The following is a 21,820-nucleotide window of genomic DNA, read 5'->3' as shown; positions in this document are numbered from 1 at the left end:
CTGTTGTCAAGTCCAGACTGTGTAGAACTACATTACCCATAATCCCCGCGGCGACTGAACGCGTCACTGAATCAACATGGCGGCGGCTATGGCACTCGTAAGAGGTGTCCGATTTGGTTCATATAGCATCGGTAGAAGTCGCAGTTTAATATTTAACAGTTTGCAGAGACGAGGAATAGCAGCTTGCGTTGATCGTAAGTCAAATTATTTAAAGACCGTGGTGATAATAATAACATTGTTGCTTGAGAAATAACGACAAGCAGTCAGTCACTTAGGACTAACGTTACTAGAGTGAATGTGTGTTTCAAATGCTATAGTTCCAATAAAGTTAGTGTAGATCTATTATAGACTTTAATTAATGTGATCTCTCATTCGATACATACTGCATACATAGTCAAATTTATGATTTTAAATATATAATGTATGAGGAAATGGGGTAAGACTCAGACCATGTCACACATTGAAAATTTGCTGCCATTGGTAAAAAGGAGTCTGTTTATACACTAATATGTCATTTTAATCTGCATTTTTATTAGTAAACTCCGTTGTGCAGTCGAGTGTTCCTGAAGTTTCAAAGTTTACAGTTTAATGATTTAATTTGTAAAATTAATAAACACGTATATTATATTAAATTATACAATCTTGCATTTTAAAAACGTAAATTTAAGCAGATTCGTGTTTTTTCGAACGTTACTGGTTGGACTTTAATGAGCTCAACCAATCATGTTTGGGGGTGTGTGTCGAGGGCCGTTGATTGGCTGATAGCAGACGCCGTCATGAATCTCATTACTGCAGATGCTGCTGCTAATAAATACAGTAGATAATCAATATAAAGTCATGTTTAATATATTAGTATATATAACAAATATATAATACACACACATATATTTCCACAGCCTCTATAGGACTCACAGATGAACAGAAAGAGTTTCAGAAGGTGGCATTTGACTTTGCTGCCAACGAGATGGCTCCACATATGGCAGAATGGGACCAAAAGGTAACGTGAACAGCTGAAAAAAAAAAAATGCTTATTGTTTATATTTCATCCTGAAACATTTGTATCAATTAATATCCTTACTGGTAGGAAATTTTCCCAGTGGAGGCCATGAGGAAAGCTGCCCAGCTGGGGTTTGGTGGGATTTATGTGAACCCTGATGTTGGGGGGTCGGGACTCTCTCGTCTGGACACCTCTATCATATTTGAGGCTTTATCCACAGGCTGTGTCAGCACTACCGCGTACATCAGTATTCACAAGTGAGTCTCCCCAGCCATCTACGCTTCATAACTGTCCCTACTAGCTTGCTTATATAATACTTTAAAGTTGCTGCTGCATTGGAATAATAATACACAAGGTAGGACTGAATGTATTCTTATGTAACATAGTATATGTGCTTGCATATTGTTTCCATTCTTCATGATTCATTGGTGTTTACATGGTGTTTAATGGTTGTGTTGGACACAGCATGTGTGCCTGGATGATAGACACATTTGGAAACAACGAGCAAAGGGAGAAATTCTGTCCTGATCTCTGCTCTATGCAGAAGTTTGCTTCATACTGTCTCACAGAACCCGGTAAGCTCAAGATCACACTTTGTGGGATATATCAGAGTTGTTGTCATTAACTAAAAGTATTTAATTCTAAAAAAATAAAACTAAAACTAAACAAAAATATAAAAAAATTGACAGAAACGTAATTACTAAATGTGTGTTGAGATATATATACTGTATATAGAGAGAGAAATAGCATTTAATATTTTGACAACATATTGTAATTTTACACTTACAATGTTTTTTTCTTCTTTTCATATATTTTTTTTTTTTTCATGTTTTCATAGTTTTAATCTTTTTTTTTTTTATTCCCTAACCTCAGGTAGCGGGAGTGACGCCGCCTCACTTCTAACCAGCGCGAAACTCCAAGGAGATCATTATATCCTGAATGGCTCTAAGGTACCTTGAGAAATGACTGAGACATTGACAAAAATCTCCATGCAGCTTCCCAACAGTTTTTGATGTTCCAGGCGTTCATCAGTGGAGGTGGAGACACAGATGTTTATGTGGTCATGTGCAGGACAGGTGAGAAGGGACCTAAGGGCATCTCCTGCGTGGTGGTTGAAAAAGGAACTGCGGGACTCAGCTTTGGCAAAAAAGAGAAGAAGGTAATGAACATCTTCAGTATATTATACAGGACAGGAACACTTTGGAGTGCCATTTTTTTAAAAGACGGTAAAGATTGTCCAGTAGGTGGCAGGATTGAGTTATGTTGTCTATGCTGTGATTTATAATCAGTGTACTAACATCTTTCAGGTAGGTTGGAACTCGCAGCCAACCCGAGCCGTGATATTTGAGGACTGCGCTGTCCCAGTGACCAATCGGCTTGGAGCAGAGGGGGAGGGCTTCAGCATTGCCATGAAAGGCCTAAACGGAGGCAGAATTAATATTGGTGAATTGTTTCATAACTTTGATTTGAAACCTTTTTGATAACCTGTTTATTTTGACAGATTTGTGTTCTGGTCGTTTTAACGCAGAGAGGACTGAATTAAGACTTACTGACTTGCTCACACAGGGTTGAACAACTTCCCCCAAAATGTGATGTTTTTTACTTCTTTTTTTCCCCTTTTGACAAAATTATCCAAAAATGCTTGAATCTAATATTTGGTGATAATATAGCATAATGAGAGATTTACAAGCAATTTTTACACCAATTAGGTAAAGGATTTTCAGCACAGCACAGGAGTTAATGCTAGTTTTTTTTGTACCCGCAGCTTCTTGCTCTCTTGGAGCGGCACACGCATCTGTGCTTCTGGCCCGAGATCACATGTGTGTGCGGAAACAGTTTGGAGAAACACTATCAAACAGCCAGGTACCAGCTGAATTGTCCATCACTGATCTCCTATTAGGTTTCAGTTGAATGTCCATGTGTAAATCAGAAATAGGAAGTCATTATTGACGCCTGTGTTCAGTTCCTGCAGTTCAAGCTGGCTGAGATGGCCACTAAGCTGGTAGCTTCTCGGCTGCTGGTGCGTCAGGCGGCGGTGGCTCTGCAGGAGGGGCGACCAGACGCCGTCTCGCTCTGCTCAATGGCCAAACTCTTCGTGACAGATGAATGCTTTGCAGTAGGTGTATACACACATTGCTCTGTCGGATTGTGATGACCTGTTACATAAACACACAAAAAACACATCAATCCATCTGTGGTCATCTCTTTCAGATATGTAACCAGGCCTTACAGATACATGGAGGTTATGGTTACCTAAAGGACTATGCAGTGCAGCAGTACGTCAGAGACATTAGAGTACATCAGATATTGGAGGGTAATGATTTTTTTTGTCTTATACATGTCTCTGAAATGCAGTGGTTTTCAAAACTGTCCTGGAGCAGCCCAGCACTGTCTCCCTCATCTAACACACCCGATTCAATTCGTCAGCTCATTATAGAGACTTTAAGACCTGAAGTGAGTCAGAAAAGGTAAAGAGTTGTGAGAAAATACGACGCGTGTCAGATCCGTGCCATATTTAGCAGTAGCAGCTCTTAAAGCAGCCAAAATTACCTAATAACCCAGCTGCTGTGATGTCTGTTCAATCAAAGAACAAAAGAAAAAGGAGGAAATCAATAACTTTTGTAGCTTTAACGATTCATCTATATTTAAAGGGATACTCCACCCCAAAATGAACATTTTGTCAGTATTCACTTTACCCCCATGTCGTTCCAAACCCGTAAAAGCTCAGTTCGTCTTCGGAACACAATTTAAGATATTTTGGATGAAAACCGGGAGGCTTGTGACTGTCCTATATACCCAATTTATGGACCTTGACACTGTTATTTATTTGGCATTTTATGAGACAGTCACAAGCCTCCTGGTTTTCATCCAAAATATCTTAAATTGTGTTCTGAAGACGAAGTGAGCTTTTATGGGTTTGGAACGACATGGGGGTAAGCGATTAATGACAAAATGTTCATTTTGGGGTGGAGTATCCCTTTAATTAAGAATTTAGTGTTTGATAACTTTATTCAATTTCTGTATATTTCCTATTTACTGAAGGGCATATGTAAATATGACATTTATTATAATGGGTCTATGTGAAGATTGTTTTAAGTTCACTTATAAAGTTATTATTTAAAGTCAAATAAATAAATTCAATAAATAAGTTAAATATTAAGTGAAAAAGTTCCTAGAGCCATCAGTGATACTCACCTTCAGACATAAAAAAGATGCCACTTAACTAATATAAAAAATACTGTCTTTATGTTGTTTCACAATCATTTGAAGATTGTATGTGAAATTATTGCAAATATAGAAGTATGTTTAAAAATGTTAGGTGGGATTAATTGTGATTAATTTCAGGGAAAAAGACGTTTGATTAATTAGTTGTTTTTTTGTAATCGATTGACAGAACTATTAGATTTATATATAATATTTTACATTTTAACATTGTTTTTCTTTTGTTTAGGTACTAATGAAGTGATGAGGATGATCATTGCGAGAAGTTTGCTCACTGAATCATGATGCTCATGAATGGACTCCTGTACGGGACAAAACAGTTTGTGTCTTCATTGTCTAAAATGTCCATCATAAGTATAAGGTTGAGTGACTGTTATATATCACTATGTCCCACATGTGACTATAGAGATCACTGATCATGAGATGTCAACAGTATTTGGCGCACACGAGTGCATGAGATGTCAACAGTATTTAATGCAGAATGTTCAGAGAGTCTGTGCCTTAAACTTGTGAATTAGTAAATCTAGATTACAGTGTTTATTATAATAACATACGGAGGAATTTGGTTTTGTTTAGGGTCAAAATACTGTCAGGTTACACAAATATGTAAAGAGAAACACTGGTTACAGCATTAAAATGAAGCATTTACAAAAGTTACTGAAACACTAGTTTAGTTGAAATTATATAATTAAGGCTCATAAATCCCCAAATCTAACAATTTTTGTGTACGTATAGATATCAGATTAATTCAGTATTTAGTATTTACATTATTTTTGTCTTTGTGAGATCGATTTAAAAAAAAACTGAAAATCCAATCAGTTCAAGTGTGGCTTTACATTATCTGTCCTCATTATAGAGTGTGTATAGACCAGATCCTAATGTTGTTTTTAAAATGATTCTTATGACTTGAACTGTTGTGCACCCTGTGAAATAAAAAAAAAAAAAAAAAAAAATGATGAAACTTTCCACAAAGTCTGTTTGGGTTTCACCTGAAAGCTCTGTTTTTTGTATGTCTTGTCAACATGCATTTATAATGTTCTCTAAGTAGATAAGAATCATAACGCAAAAAGTCTTCATTTCTTTAATCCGACATTATAGTAGTTCTGAATGAAATGAGTACAAAGGTACGCTCCTAGGTATGTTAAAAAGTGTATATTTATTGTAAGCTCAGAGATTAAACCAGCAGAGACAGATGCAATGAGACTAAACAACTGGACTAAAGCTAGACACTTTGAAGTCTGATTGGTCTTCAGTACCCGACTGAATGGGTAGTAGGTTCCCTCCGCTCTGCGGTTGAAGTGCTGAATTGTTTTTTTCCCCTGACTTGAACAAAACAAATAATAAAAATGCTGAACATCATATCTAGTTCACAGTGATTTAAATACACACCTCTGCTCATTTGCATATGTTTTCTGGATGTGCTTCTTCCTGTTCCAGGTGACAAAGGTGACCGTTACCCCAATCAACAGCAGAACGAGAAAGATTCCCATCAACACTCCGCCAATCACAGCTGCGGTTCCTCCATCTAACAACAGAACAGAATGTCAAATGATTCTAGTATTCAGCGATGTTAGAGCTGTGTGTGTTGTACTCACAGGTCATTCTGAGGGTTACGCTGCACGCTGCCTGACCGAGTTCATTAGACGCTTTACATGTGTAGGTACCAGCAAAGGCTTCAGACAGGTTGTGCAACATCAGAGAACCGGTGCGCTGATCTGAAGCACAAAAGAGACGTGTTTTTTAGTTATTGGTTATCTATGGCCTGAGAGCGAGTACTGGAATAACTGTTACATTAATCTTTAGTAATTTTATTGAAATCATTAGTTAGTTAATGCTTAGTGTTTATATATTATACTGCTTGGCTCTTTCTAAAATCTTATATAATCGAGTAAGCAAATCCGTGCTGTCCCTGTGTTGTCATCCCTATGCCCTATTTTCAGGTGCCAGAATGATTGTTTCCTACCTTCAATAAAACTGTCTGGCGGCAGAGGGGCTGCGTTCGGCTCTCTGTGCCATGAATAGATCGGTATGGGGGAGACCTTGAGAGGAATGACAACTCAGAGTCACATCATTCCCCGTGTAGGGGTTTCCCTGCAGCTGACATACTGGCACAGACGGAGGAGCTGATGATGGAGAGAACAATATGAAAACACACATCATCTTTAACTGGATAAGTAGTTCAGTACCCACACACACATATATGATTTCTATAGAAAATAATGAAATTAATCACAATTAATTATTGAAATACAGTATGTTTCTTTAAGCATTGTTGTTAACTAAAACTTAAAAAAAAAAATGTTAATTGAAATCAAGCTGAATTAAAATTATAATATTAGATGGAAAAACGAAATATAAAAAAATGAAAATTAGAAATGTTACTAAAAGTACTCAAATTAAACTTAAAAATTGAATTAGAAATGTACAAAATAGTAAAATGACAAAAGCACATATAATAAAATTACTAAAACTTAAATTTAAAATGATAAAATATAAAAATGAAAGCTAATTCAAAATAACTGACAGAAAGCTGAAAATATATTTTAATAAATATTAATAATACTTTTGATTTTGATTTTAATAAAAAAAACATCTTTTAGTGTAACACTAGGGAAAAATTCTCACTATTAACTAGCATGCATATTACATGACCATATTTTTAGATCTCTTAATTCAACCCCATATTTAAACTTAACAACTACCTTAATAACTAATAAGCAGCAAAATAGGGGTTTATTGAGGCAAAATTCGTAGTTAATAGTGAGAACTTGTCCCCAAACTAAAGTGTGACAAAATAATAACAAAGAAAATATTTCCAGATTATATATATATATATGTATATATACTGATATATTTTGGGTTCTGTTGAAACCCATGATGTATAGGCCATCTTACTTAGCACAGTGAGGTTGATCAGACCTTGTCCACTGCCAGACCAGTCGTTCGGGTTGGTGACTTCACATCTATACAGCCCAGTATCAGATGTTTCAGCACTGATGATCCTGACAGAAGCGACACCTGACACTGGAGGGTTCTGCACGAGAGCCATCCTACCTTCCAGAGTTGACCCAGTACAGCCTCCCATTGTAGTACAGCACCTGTGTCAAACAGGACATTGAGGGTCAGTAGATGTGGTGGTTTATTGTAACTGACTCTGAATACAGCAGTTCTTCTCACCCTCTTGGCTTGGAAGGCAGGAGTTCCTGGAGCTGTGTAACGCCACTCCAGGGTGAAGCCCTCTGAGGCATGTGTATCATACGTGCAGGTCAGCTCAGCCGATGACCCCGACCGGACAAACACTGAGGGCTTTACCACAACTGCCTGCCATGACCTTACTACATCTGTACAAAGAGAAGATCTCTATACTCTTTGACAGTAAAGGCATTTAGAATGTTTACAAAATATTTCTATTTAAATAAATGCTGTAATTTAAAAAAAAATTCACAAAAATATTAAGCATGACTGTTTTCAGCTGTTCCATTGATAATCATTAGAGCGATTTCTGAAGGATCATGTGACACTGAAGACTGGAGTAATGACTGCTGAAAATTCAGCTTTGTCATCACAGGAATAAATTACATTTTCAAATATATTAAAACACAGAAAAGTTATTTTAAATTGTAATAATATTTCACAATATTACCCTTTATTACTGTGTTTTTGATCATATAACTGCAGCCTTGGTGAGCAAGGCTTTCAAGAAAATTTTTTTTAAATCTTGTTGAGCCCAAACTTTTAACAGAAGTGTAATACTTATATTATAAATCTATATGTACTCATATATTTATGAAACAGAATTTTGTATTAAGTAATTATAAACCTTTGCAATTTAATATATAATAAAAAGGGTGAAGGAATTACTCACCGAAGTACTGGAACAAAATGCATGCTGTGAGGACAATGTGACCATATGCCATTATACTTTTAATATTTTGTTGTCCTTGCGCTGAGATAAGGAGCAGCTCATAACTGGTCGACTCTAACTAACAGAAAGCACAACAATGTCCAGAATGTGCTTGCAAAAATGGGAGGCAGGTGTGGCTAAACACTAGTTATTGTTCTTCACTAAAGCAGCCTTTTCTTAAAAATAGTTGGAAAAACCACACTTGAAAAAGTTGCCCATTCAACAGCTGTATTCTAAGACAACCATTATTCTGAGAAAAAAAAAAGATATAAATTGTATATTTATTTCTAAAGCAATTATGGTTCACAAGATATTATCAAGAAAAAAATGTATTTCTGTTATGACCATAACAGAAATCGGTGGCTCGTCCGGGATCTCAACCCAAGACCTCCTGCCGACAAATTAAGTTGAAAAAGAAAAATGTGGCAGCCAAAATAAAAGTGTCTGGTTCTAATATTTAAGATACTAGCTGGTATAAAGTTTGTTTAATGGAGGGTCAATCAAATGCCACATTAAAATGCTGTGCTAGTTTCTACTACTGTAATATAAAAACTGTAATATCAAATTTTGGACAATGTTTTTTACAATTTTGTATTAGTTTAATAAGCAGAACATTATGGTAAGCAATCAAAACAAGTACCACCACCTGAACACTTGAAACCTCACTGAGGCATTTTCCACTTTGAGCCTGTTTCTTACTTCTCTGCTTCCATCATGTGGACAGTTATGTATAATGCAAGGGTGTACAATCACTGTGCCTGTAGAGTTTAGCTCAAACCCCAATTAAACACACCTGAACCAGCTAATCAAGGTCTTACTAGGCATAGACCCCCCTGGACTTAACAAGTACCCAAACAACCAACAACATATACCCTCCAGCAATTATTAAGCACACCCCTGATATAATGCTTTCAATTCCATATAATGCCAATTTGAGTGGAAAAGTCCCAATTACAGAGTAAACAATATCTTCAACCTGAATATTCACAATAACATTCAGCATTAACACTAATCTCAATAATGATAAAACATTGCTACCAATATTCAAGTCATTAAACCACAAGGCTAGTTTTTCATACATCATGAACACATGAATGAACAAATGGACACTTCCATGTAACTTCCATGATCACATGTTTTACAAATTAAGAGTCCTTCCTGCTCAAGTAATAAGCATGGCAGATACTGGCATTTATCTCTTTTACACTCTACCTCTACATATAGACGTTTTAAGACAGCATTTTCATGGGATTTCATTTTTTATTTTCTACTTTACAGTCACCCTCAAACTCCTCTGAATGATCAGAAAAAATGTTACATTTGAAATACTGTAAAAACCTGCTCTGCTTCAGAAATCTGCTGACAGGAAAACTGAAAACTCCTGAGAGAATCGGAGGCACAAGGGGCACAAGAACAGCTTATGCTAAAGATTAATTGTCATTAATGGAACATGAATGTCTAAGTAACTGGACAAATCTGAATTCATAAACACACCTAACTGTTACAAAAATAGGACACTGCATCCCATAATAATAATAACACACTGTAAAACTGACAAAATAAATGACAAATACTATTTTCAGTCAGTGTAACGGGTTCGAAAAGACAAAGAGTGTTTAGGCATCAAAGCACAGATTAATCTCATTGAAAAAACATGTGATACTTTAGAAAAAAAAAGCAAAGGCGATTTTTGACATGTAACTATATTTTACTGTACTTATAGTACTTTATCTGGTATAGAACGTTTTTGACATTTATCGCCACCTTTGTCGAAAACCCTTCCCCATGTACATTTGGCTAGTCGTTAGCACATTATTTGTCTTGAGAGTCGTTACAACCAGTGACCCGCACGTGGTTTCTGGGTGGGCACCATGATGGGCACGGCCCCCCACATGCGGGACATCAGGGTGGCAGTGTTTCTAGTATAGGCATGTTTGAGCAGCACGTGGGGTCTGCGGCTGTGGCCCCTCAGTCCTGTGGGTGTGGAGCAAGCTGTTTGGATTGAGGACTGCGGGAGTGTTATGAGTGATGGTGGTGTGTGTGATTTAGTGTGCTGCTGCTGCCGTTGTATCCAGCAGGCCATGTAGTGGGTTGCGCTCCCCTGGGCGGAGGCGGGATGTGGTTGTGCTACCGGAGGTGGTGAGGATGGAGGGCGGTGTCCAAGGCACCCGGGCAGGTTATGGGTATGGCTGTTTTGGAGTGGATGCTGAGGGTCCTGTGCAGGGAGGGCTTGGGGCTATGGAGGACAATGTGCCATTCTTTTATATATGAATGTCTGATCGCCTGTGGTGCGCTTTTAGCCCAGGAGACGCGTTTCGGGGGCCTGTGCAATCTTCCCTTATAGCAATAGAAAGCAGATACTGTAATACACACCATCTAATCTGTAGCATTATAGTGGAGTGAAGTACAAAAATCAAGTCCTATTAAATATTAGAAAATATCAAGACACATGCTCACTTAGATCTCAGTGGCTATCCTCCTCCTCTGTGTCACGGTTTTCTCCTCAGGATAAAAGATCATGAATAAAACCAGAGCCATCACGACCCACCACCGAGCCCACCGTTGGCCCCGGCGATCACCCAGGCATTGTTAGCTGCAGCCACACCCCCCCCCCCCCCCCCCCCCCCCCCCCCCCCCCCCCCCCCCCCAACAGGAACAATTTCAGTTACAATACAGTGAATGGCAAAATCTACAACATAAAATGTTGGCATCAGGTCTTTGAATGATACTTAACGGGTGGAGACCTCTAGATTGATGTGGCAGCTGTCAGTCCCCCAGCCGTGTTGCTAGCGCGGGGCAAACATACTTGCCAGACATGCTTTTGTGAGGTTGCTAAGTCGAAGGGTGCCCTTGCCTCTCATCTTAAAATAGAATCAAACATTCATAACTTCCTAATTGAACATCAATTATTTTCAATAGTTTTATTTTCTTTATTTGTCTTTCGGCTGTTTGTGACCTATTGAAGCACGTGGCTGCTTTATTCTACGTTTCAATTACAGGCACTTGGAGACTTTTAAAAAAATTAACTTCTCCCCCACCTTGTTAAAATACAAACACCTTTCCCACTCTCACACAGTTTCCATCATTTGTCACTTTACATTGTTAAACAGTATACACTACCGTTCAAAAGTATGGGGTCAGTAAGAAGAAGTTTTTGAAAAAGTCTTATATATTCACTAAGGGGCATTAATACAGTGAAACCATAATGCTGTAAGTATTATTACAAATTAAATAACTGGGTTTCGATTTTGATGTATTTTAAAATGTAATTTATTCACTGTGATGGCAAAGATGGGTTTTTTCAGCAGCCATTACTCCAGTCTTTACTGTAATTGTCAATTGACTTTAATGTTTTCTTTGTTAAATAAAGTCAATAAAAAAAATAAAATAATAATCTTAACTGTCCCCAAACATTTGAACAGTATTGTGTTACATACATACATCAATGACATCCATGAGAGAAACTAAATAACAAAAAAATGCACACCCACAAGTAGGATTTTCCACAGCCTTTCAAATGTTTTCCCTGCCTTTAATAGACTAGCAACACTAAACCTTTATTAAAAAGGGGTAAAATTATCTAGTTTAGTGGAAATTAGGCTTATGGGACATTTCTTAAGAATTGAAAGGGTAAAAAAATAAAGACATCTTCGATTTTTTAATTTTTAATAAAATGCAATTGAAAAACAGTAACGCTACTGTAAATGAAGGCAATAAAAAAAGTTTTTTATGTGATAGTTTTTATGTGACCCTTCAGTATAATAATAGACAAAAATCTTCGTAGTTTCCATAAAAAGAATAAAAAACACATTTTGCCATACAAAGTGCACAAACTTGAAGCAGCTGCCCTTAATATGAAATTATGGATATTATAGACAAGTAAATAGATATACTCCTTTGCAAATCCCTCTTTATTTACTCGATATAAGGTACCATATGTGTTAAAGATCTAGCCACAATCATGTTTGGACAATGCTAATGCCTATTTTCACCGCATGACAAAGAGGATGACCAATGAAACCATTAAAGGTAGAGAACACACATTTCCATTTCTTCTTCTTCTGCCATTTTGCAGTGGTTTGGCAGAGATCGCAGTCCGGACCAGCTGCTGCTTGTAGCTTCGTCCTCACACACTGATTGGGCCTGCAGTATGAGCACCAAACTCAAATTTTTGTTTTTATTTTTTTTTTTTTTTCCCTCATTGACCGCCCGAGGCCGGGGCCAAGACGCCCGAGGGAACCCCAGGCTGGGCTTTGCTTTCCAGATTCACAGGCCCTTTTATACTAATGAATGTCACTTAAAATGATTGGCTTCATAAAATCAGCACTTCATGGTATGTTTATGAAAACTATTTTATGATGGTGCTTCAGTTTGAAGAAACTACAGATACAGACCTGATTTTAGCTCTCTAAAATAAGACTCACAAACAGAGAGCATCACACGATTCATAAATTGCAACAATGGGATGGAACAAAAAGATGAAGGGGTAGGATGATATTTTAGAGGCTTTTAGACTGATATGGCTTTGGGATATTGAGAACGTCTAATCTCACTGACCTCACATTTGATACAAATGGCTGAATTTGCTAACAATGCTTATTCAAGCTTGTAAGCTTGTTGGTTTTTGTCCATTTTTGCATTTTATTTTTTGACAGAGATTTTGTGTGGATGGTAAACCTCACTCTTTGAGGTTTAGAGGTTAGTGTAATTTTTTATACGTTGCATAATTTTACCCCGTCTTGACTGAAAGGAAACTGTGGAATGATATGGACCAAACAATGATGGGGGGGGGGGGGGGGGGGTGTTGGTGGGGGGGGGGGGGGGGGGGGGGGGGGTGTGGTCAGAAATAAATATCAGCACTACATGCATAGGTATTTTTAGAAACCAGATTATTAATAGTCTGCTTCTGTTTTGAATAACTACGAGATCCAGGACAGATTTTTACTCTCTAATAAGACTCACCAACAGTACAGCATCAGCACACGATTTCATAATTTTCAACAATGGAATTGAACAACAAGATGAAGGGGGTAGGAATGATATTTAATAGGTGCCTTTTTAGACTGAATGCTTGGATAGAGATATTGAGAATGAGCTCGTAATCTCACTGTACACCATTGAATACAAATTGACTGATTGCTAAAAAAAAATGGCTATCGAGCCATTTAGCTTGTTTTGTTTTTTGTCGCATAAGTATTGCTTGGTAGGTTGTTGATTGACAGGATTGGATTGATGTGGATGGGTGCAACCTCACTAACTTTGAAGGTTAGAGGGTGTAGTGTATATCGGGTTTGCATAGTTTTTCACGTCTGTGCTGAAGGAAACTGGCATGATATGAAAACATGATGGGGGGGGGGGGGGGGGGGGGATCGAAAAGAACACTAGCCAGATTCAACCTTTTTCCTCCACATTTCAAAATATTTCTTTGGTATTGACATCTAGAAGCGACCATAATTTTTTAGCAATCATGTTACAAAGATTATCTTTAAGACTCGTCGAGAATCAGCACAAAAGTGAATTTTGTTTTTGATTATACAGCATTGTATTCACAGTCGACACATTTACATAAAAGTCATTTATTCTTCACGATGAAAAATGTCCCATTCACAGGGGCTTCCAGATTGTTGAACATTGGTCTACTTATATGTGTAAAGCAAACAGTCCTTTGAAAAATACGAGATGTATCTTTAAAAACAATTATGCAAAAACCATATCAAAATGGGGGGTCGTAAAAAAAAGATATAATCTAATAATTTTTGCTGAAGCATGTTATTTGCTCAGAAGAATACAGTAAAAACATAAATGGGACTGTTTATTACAATTTTAGAAAAGTCTATCTGAAACATTTTAAATGATACTTATATTTCCTATGATACAAAGCTGCTTTTTCAGCATCATTATTCCAGTCGATTAGTGGTCAATATCCTTCAAAATGAATCTAATATAGTTGATTCTTACTGGCAACAAACTATGTAAATGGTATTGTGTGACAGTAGCATGTATATACATCATCCCATGAGGCTCAAGACATGTACAAGAAACCAAGGTGTTGAGGAATAACCTCAAGACAACATACTGTAAGAGCAGAATGAACGCGCGCAAACTATTACTGGTGTCTCCTCAGAGCAGGGGGTCGTAATCTAAAGGTGTTCTCGTTGCTATCCTCTGGTGGTCCTAATTGCTCCCTTCCGCAGGTAATTCCCATCACAAGCAACAGGCTGAGGGCAGGACCTCTCACTCTGTGGAATGCGCGAAGATGAGAGTTACCAGAGATAGGAAGACAGATGACCAGGAGAAACACGGTACGTTTTGTTTATTTATAAACTTGAGGGGATAATTTACTGAACACCTCGTCGTTCCCTCAGTACTCTCATCAGAGACAAAACCTGGAGACCCACGTGCCTGGGATAAGGAGGAAATGTTGCTTGCATGGTTGATATGTATAAAGCCAGCTTTAGCGGTGAACAGCTGGCACAGCTGTCTATTTCGCACTAAAGATTTACAACTGATCAAACGAAACATGTCAACAGAAATCATCATTATATATTTGGGAAAAAAATGTTGTGATACTAATTCACATTTTTCTATATTGAAGTAACTGGTAATGTGTTATGCCTGTTCTTCATCGTTTTATAGGGGACTTAAGAGAGGCGAGATGCCAGTAGAAATGTTGTAAGCATTGCCAGCCTGTACTAGTGTTGTGGGCCCTAGGCAAGATAATCAATTGGGCCCCACTAATGTAAAAACTGTCCATAGTTAATTTGACAATGAATAGAAAGCACACTACAAATGCCCCATTTGCAATATTTAAGTGGTAATCTGTATTAACGTGTGGCACATTCCAACATACATATGTAAAAGGATTTTCAAACAAGATTAAAAAACAGAGTGCACTTGTGACCTTGAGTAGAACAGATAGTCCATGAACAAAAAAGTAAAATAAATAATAACTTAATTATACATGAAAACTAAATGGAAAATAAACAGAGCATAAACAAAATTAAAACAAGAAATATGCAGCAAATGAATAAAATACCAGGCTATTCTTGCTTGGGTTTTAAGACTAATAAACTGATTGATGGGGTCATCACCAAATTTTTTTTTTTTTTTTTTTTGGTTTTTTTTTTTTTTTTTTTTTTGTTGTTTTTTTGTTTTGTTTTTTTTTTGCATTAGACATTGGGATGGTGGGTTAACAACTAAATTGCGGACAGAGGGAGAGAACTGTATTATTGGCAAGGAAGATGAGTGGGATCGATAAAATCATGCCCCGCCTCCTACGATGGTACTAGAGGATGCTCAGCTGTACTAGGACATAGCTGTAACAGAATAGGATATTTGGCAAACATTCCATTGCACCCTTGTGTTTGTGCTCTGTGGGAGCACTACAGGTTTCTATTTACAATGTGCTTTTGCAGCATTGAGACAATGTGGCCAATCACAGACATATCTGTTGATTTCTTGAATACAGTGGCAGTCAGAAGTTCTGCATGCTCTGGTCGAATCATCTCATTATAAAGTAAAGATGCAATGTTAATAAGAGATTCATTGTGCTGTTGTAAGAACTTCATTAATATACCTAACTTGGTGATATCCCCGATGAACTAAAATGAGTGACAGCTTTTTGGGCAGTGAACTTATAAGGAGCCCTCTGCAGCCATAGTAATGAATGGCACAAAAAATGTGCAGCGCAAATTTTCCCCCTCATACTGTATGGACAAGTCACACTGTCTGTGTATCATGGGCATCATTGAATTTATATTAAAACAAGTACTAATACTACAGTGATAAAATATTATTTATAGCAGCCAGACCTCCGTTTTTTTTTCTCAGGCTTCACTTTAATCTCTCTATCATTCTTTCATTTCAAATGAATTAAAAATAGCATTGATGTATAGCATAGCAGGGTGTAATAGCTTAGCAAGGTCTAGGATTTATTTTAAAAATAAATATGATTAAAAATCTTTGATTGTAATTTCTTATGCATCCACTAAACAGAAAAAAAAACTTAGTAATGCGATGTCTGTTTTAATTCTACTTGTAGCCGGAGTGTGTATTTGCGCAGTAAAACTCATAGAAGTCATATGACGTTTCCAGGAAATCCCTAATATGGACAAAGCCAGTACAGCTATCGCTGTAGCTGAATAAAATGCAGAATAGAGATGTTTTAACTGAATGAAACATTAAGACTATAACACATACGATTGCCAGTAAATAGTTTATCTCTGTTCTTCAAGCCATGTCGGGTAATTTATGAAATGAACTATACTTTATCTTGCAATGCTAATCAACATAGCCTTTATCCCTCTATAGAAATATAAAATAATGATTTTTGCCTCATTCTGTGATTTGAAACCATCGCAGAAGCATCAACAAAGGACGTTATTTCAAACAATCGACTGATGTTATGAAATGAATTTGGAGTAAAACATGTCATTAAAATGTTCTCTTTGTGGGACAACAGGTTTGTAAACAGGATCTACACATGCAAAACCCCATGCACGCATGCTATGTGGTGACGTTATTAATCGCACAGACAAAATATGTGCTGCACTGTACAGCCCTGGTGCGTACTCTGTTGATACGTAGACAGAAGGTGTGGTTGGCTTGAAGTGGCGCTGCGCAATGGCGCACACGACAGATCGATTCGAAAGCATACAGAACTGTTAGCTCTCTAATGCTCTCTCGTGGTCTGCGTAGCGCCACTTCAAGTCGAGACACCTAGAAATTCAATTGACAAACCTCGTGACCATGGGGCCCTCCCTCTTAAGCAGGGCCCTAGGTGACCGCCTGTACCACCTGTTGGATGGGCCAGCACTGGTTGTAAGATGTTCGGTGCACTCAGTCAAGGTCAAAACTGCCGTCTTTATAGAGGCTGATGGGAATGTGTTTCTCTGGCTGCTCTGAGGGTAACGAAGCTATTTACACCTCACCTCAGGCCAAAGAGAGGGAGATACGCTAAATAATGATAAATGATGCCTGTGCTCTTCGTCTCTACACAGCATCTAACTAATCTCATCGAGATAATAAAAAGAGGATGCACTGTTTAAATTCCCAAACACACAAAGGAAATTCCTGGGGAACGCATGGTAAATTAGCCTTCCAGGTGGTCTACAAATAGACGTAATAACTGAACAACTCTATAAACATATTGCTAACTCCTTTTTATATCAAGTTATATGCGCTACATGATGAAAGCAATTAAAAAAAAAGAAAAAAGAAGCACTTATAACTGTATATGTAAGTACAATAAGAAGAACTTGATTATTGATCAATTATTTTAATGCAGCATAGCAAATAATTGTTGATGACAGTATGATTTTGAGTTAACAGTGTTTTTCAGTGTTATTTTTTAGACTATTCATTTAACAGCCAATGCCATCACAAGAATAATGACAAAAAAAAAAATTATCTCTAGCATACAGCAACATTAAAAAATCTCACAGATCCCTAACTTTTGAATTGTAATGTACCATCTAATTTAATCACATTTTAACCATTCAAACTTTATCATCCATAAAGCAAATTAACAAAATTGTCACACTGTACCTTTCATATCAATAATGTATGAAAAATAAATCTAAAATTATTTTAAATGCATACATAGAAGCTCTTGAATTTTCCGCAGATAAAGAAAGAGAATCAAACAATGGCAAACATACAGATGCTGGAAACTCACTTTGCATGGGAGAGAAGAAGACCATCAGAAAGAGGAGCTGCTTTGGGTCCATTTGTACTGAGGAACAGGTTTGCCATAGCTGGATTTACAGCTCAGTGTTACATTGCCACTCAGTACAGGGTTTCCTGTAATAGAGCATACAGGCGTGGATGGAGGACTAGAACGAACAGAGAAAGAAATCATGAGACAGACACTTTAATGCCCCATATGTTAATATACGTAGGCACATTTTGTCAATGTACCTTTAACACATGAGGTCTACTTCCCCAGACAGGCCTGGATCTCCAGGAATGATCACGTGGCAGTGATAGCGCCCAGAATCCGAACTCCTGCGTGTTTTGAATAGATGGACAGATTGGCAGAGGGCATTGACACGGCAAAACCCACTCGCCTCCGAAAGTCAGTGCTACCGATGCCAATCTGTCCTGAGAAGTAGGAGATGACCTGCAGTCAAAACATACACAGAGAGACCTTAAGACACCATTAGGCATGTACAGTACTACCTATTTGCAAACTGTGTGTCGGAAGAAGAATGTCCTTGAGGCACATTTTGAAAAGTTTAATCTGAAGCGATATTTTAAAAAAATTCTTCTGAGACTGTTGATAGAAAGTGGCCAATGATAATGATAGAGGTAAAATGTCATGCCTCAGATGTAAGTGCAGATGGTCATGTTCCACTTTAGGCTGATTTTCCATTCCTGATTACGGTAGCTAGGCAGGCAAAGAGAAACTAGTGAAACTACAGACTATAATACGCAGCACCAATATCATTCATACACATGCAGTAGGTTGAAGGTGATAGCTGGCTCGCACATACGGTATAACACATTATCACGCCTCAGGGTGTATTAAAACTGACATTTTACATCTCCATCTAAAAACCTCAGCGATAACGGCTTGAGTAAAACCACTTCTCTTCCCATCCATCAAATTCATCACGGTGTATTTTCATAAGCAGTCTTTGACCTTTCAAGTGTTCCATACTCTTCCTGTGACATTAAAGTGAAAGCCATCTGTTGAGAGGATGCAGAGGGAAGCTGGGTCTGACATGTCAGATTCATGTTATTTATTAGTCTGCTGATGGTGGAGAACAGATTGTTCTACCATGTAATCCATATTTAAATTTTTTTTCAAAATGACAGCAAAGGAGGAGAGGAAATGGATAGCTGACAAATAAAATTGACTTATTTTAAATTCAACATTAAGATGAATTTAAAATTGGATTAAAATTTTTAAGATTGGATTAAAATATATATACATTTAAATAAGTTATTATTAATTTTATATTATACCTGGACTTCAACATTAAAATCAAGATTATGGGTTAAAGTTAATATATACACATTTAATTATTAGTAATAAATTAATTATATAAAACATGGACTTGGATGTGTGTGTGTGTGGGTATATATATATATATATATATATATATATATACTTACTGTAATTTAAAATTTAACATCAAGATTATGGGTTAAAAATATATAAAACTTTATTAATTATGAATAACATTACGTATATGATTACATTGGAACCTATATATATATATATATATAATATATATATATCATATATATATATATCTATATATATATATATATATATATAGCATAGTATATATATATGGACTTTTTCAATGAAAATGTAATTAATTATTATTAATAAATTATCCCTATATAACATGGTGACTTATTTTAACAAATTCACACATATACATTTAATTGAACTTTATTAACAGAACTTAAGACTTATATATAAATTGGACTTGTTGAGTTATATATATTTATTTACTTATTGTTAATAAAATTAATTATATATAACAAGGACCTGTTTTAAAATTAAGCATTAAGATTTTGGTATGAAATATTTATATGCATTTAATAATTAATCATGAATAACATCTACTGTGTATAACATGGCCTTTGACTTATATATTTTACAAAAATTGCCAACAAGAGTTTGGGTTAAATGCATATACATTTAATAAATGATTATTAATCAAATACATATAAAAATATATATAATATAGCATACATAAAACCCATATATAATATTATTATAATACTTTATTTTTTTTTGTACAAATATTCAGTGTGCTAGTGATTTTATAATGCTAATCCCAAACATACTCACTTGTTTGGAGTGATTGGCCATGAAGGTCCAGATGACGGCGTTCTATGCTTCTCGATGGAGGTAGTGGGGGTGTACCAGGCCTCCAGAACAACCATTTGTCCCCCAGTGACTACCTCCATGTCTTTCCGTGGCATCTCGACCCGCTGAGACATCACCTGTGACAGCAGTGAAACAGCCAGTGATGGCACTTATCCTGGAGTTCAGAGGGAACAATTCGCAACAGGGCTTGACTTTTAGGTGACATCATTTTTAAAAATTTGGTACATTGACCAAAAATCATAATCCTACAAATGCAAAATTCCTAATCCATCCAAATGCACACACACACACACAAACTTTTAAAACCCCTTCAGATTCCAAAAATCATGTACTAAAAAATGAATAAGGTGATACAAGGCATTTGATTCAGCAGTTTTCTGTAGGAAAAAATATTTATCTATGCATACAATGCAATCTTACAGTAGGAAGAACTATCCAAACATGTAGATGTTGTACGCTTTCATTTGATGGATTTAGTGCAAAGTACTTCTCAAAAACTAGTTGATGTAATTAAAGTATTTAATGTGCTCCTCAATAAGCATTAAACAACAAGAAGTCAGAATGAATTGCCAATATGGTTGCCAACAAAGTGCAAGAAGACTGAATATACATATATATATATATAAAACAAAGTTTACTTGTTTATAAGAGAACGAAATCTATCGCTTGTATACAAAGCTTCCACTAAAGGAAACATGCTAACTGATACCCTGAGGAGACTAATTTAAGTACACACGCTGTCAGGGATCACTCACAGGGCAGGAAGTCTCCTGACTGCTCAGCTGGAGGTGGATCACTGATCCCAGCATTCCCAACTGTCCCTGGTCAGCCAGTTTTGGCGATGGATCCCTCACAGAGATAGACGTGGTGGTGGAGCTCTGCTGAGCTGAGCTTGCTTCGCTGCACTGCTTGCTATATTCCCTTTACTTTCAGCTTTAAACTGAATCTGCCTGTGACGTAAAAAAAGCCAACTCCTTGCTTTAGGCTGAATGCTGCCCTCAAGCTGCTTTGTTATTGCTCATGAGACTGTGCCCATCTCTCCAGTTTTTAATTTCTGTTGTTTGATCTGGACTAGTAATCCTCCAAAAAATCAATCCCAAGCTTGTGACGCATTCCACTGGCTCACGTGAAACAAGTCAAGCTCAGCTGACTTAAAGATGATGTAACCTACGGCTCCTTTGACAAGAGCTTTCACTGCTAAACTGCCTTCATTCATATTCTCACAGAAAGATAAACCTCCCAGATTAAAGGATCCGATGGGAAACTGATCTAAAACACAACCAAATTCTCATCATTTTATCCTTATTCACCTCACAGTGGGAGCTATACATTAGTACAAGATCTCATTACCAAAAGTTTTTTTTATTCTTTCTATAAATAATAAAATCATTAGGAATCACTGCAATTAGCTAATTATTATATTTATTTTATAATTTTATTTTATATTATATTACATCTAGATATTACATGTTAATGAATTATAAATAATAATAATAAAAATAACAAGTAATCTAAATTCAAACAAAAAATCTATACAAATAATATTTAATAGATTTTATATTATATTACAATAATATAATATAATATAATAAACAATAATTATTATTTATATAGTATTTTAAGAACTAACTTTTATTTAGCTAGGATGCATTAAACTGAACAAAGTGGCAATAAAGAATGTATAATATTACAAAAGATTTCTATTTCACATAAATTCTGAACTTGATATTCATCAAAGAATCATGAAAAAAAAAGTGCATTGTGGTTTCCACAAAAATATTAAGCATCACAGCTGTTTTCAAAACTGATAATAATAAGAAATGTTTCAAGGACACTAAAAACTGGAGCA

At 36.5% G+C, this 21,820-nt stretch overlaps 2 protein-coding genes, 1 long non-coding RNA gene and 1 pseudogene across 3 annotated transcripts; 1 reads left to right on the top strand and 3 right to left on the bottom strand.

The window, feature by feature from the left end:
* The first annotated feature begins 34 nt into the window (after nt 1-34).
* On the top strand, nt 35-4,555 carry acad8 (acyl-CoA dehydrogenase family, member 8). Its single transcript, XM_042755455.1, has 11 exons — nt 35-194; nt 897-997; nt 1,085-1,254; nt 1,463-1,572; nt 1,871-1,947; nt 2,019-2,156; nt 2,305-2,440; nt 2,763-2,860; nt 2,961-3,113; nt 3,209-3,311; nt 4,449-4,555. Exons 1-11 carry the CDS (start codon nt 77-79, stop codon nt 4,502-4,504), a joined length of 1,260 nt encoding a protein of 419 aa, XP_042611389.1. The 5' UTR covers nt 35-76; the 3' UTR covers nt 4,505-4,555.
* A 988-nt stretch (nt 4,556-5,543) lies between these two features.
* Nucleotides 5,544-6,247, bottom strand: LOC122144505. The gene is made up of 3 exons (XR_006159735.1): nt 6,183-6,247; nt 5,815-5,934; nt 5,544-5,744 (listed from the first exon to the last, which is right to left on the bottom strand). It is a non-coding gene; the product is annotated as an uncharacterized LOC122144505 (long non-coding RNA).
* Nucleotides 6,248-7,269: 1,022 nt separating this feature from the next.
* LOC122144506 (V-set and immunoglobulin domain-containing protein 2-like) lies at nt 7,270-8,192 on the bottom strand. Its single transcript, XM_042755445.1, has 3 exons — nt 8,085-8,192; nt 7,397-7,560; nt 7,270-7,317 (listed from the first exon to the last, which is right to left on the bottom strand). The coding sequence occupies exons 1-3, from the start codon at nt 8,134-8,136 to the stop codon at nt 7,270-7,272; spliced, it is 264 nt and encodes an 87-aa protein (XP_042611379.1). The 5' UTR covers nt 8,137-8,192.
* A 1,762-nt stretch (nt 8,193-9,954) lies between these two features.
* On the bottom strand, nt 9,955-20,084 carry LOC122144524 (annotated as a pseudogene).
* Nucleotides 20,085-21,820: the final 1,736 nt, after the last annotated feature.

Source organism: Cyprinus carpio, unplaced genomic scaffold (genome assembly GCF_018340385.1).
Source record: "Cyprinus carpio isolate SPL01 unplaced genomic scaffold, ASM1834038v1 S000006701, whole genome shotgun sequence".
Taxonomy (NCBI): Eukaryota; Metazoa; Chordata; class Actinopteri; order Cypriniformes; family Cyprinidae; genus Cyprinus; species Cyprinus carpio.
Note: the sequence above shows the minus strand (reverse complement) of the source record. Positions and strands in the feature narration are given on the sequence as shown.

Coding starts and splice junctions, on each gene's coding strand:
- acad8 (XM_042755455.1), top strand. CDS start 77: ATGGCGGCGGCTATGGCACTCGTAAGAGGTGTCCGATTTGGTTCATAT. Junction 1,573..1,870: donor ATACTGTCTCACAGAACCCG/GTAAGCTCAAGA, acceptor CCCTAACCTCAG/GTAGCGGGAGTGACGCCGCC. Junction 3,114..3,208: donor TGACAGATGAATGCTTTGCA/GTAGGTGTATAC, acceptor CATCTCTTTCAG/ATATGTAACCAGGCCTTACA.
- LOC122144506 (XM_042755445.1), bottom strand. CDS start 8,136: ATGGCATATGGTCACATTGTCCTCACAGCATGCATTTTGTTCCAGTAC. Junction 7,561..8,084: donor CATTTTGTTCCAGTACTTCG/GTGAGTAATTCC, acceptor CTCTTTGTACAG/ATGTAGTAAGGTCATGGCAG. Junction 7,318..7,396: donor CTGCCTTCCAAGCCAAGAGG/GTGAGAAGAACT, acceptor TGTTTGACACAG/GTGCTGTACTACAATGGGAG.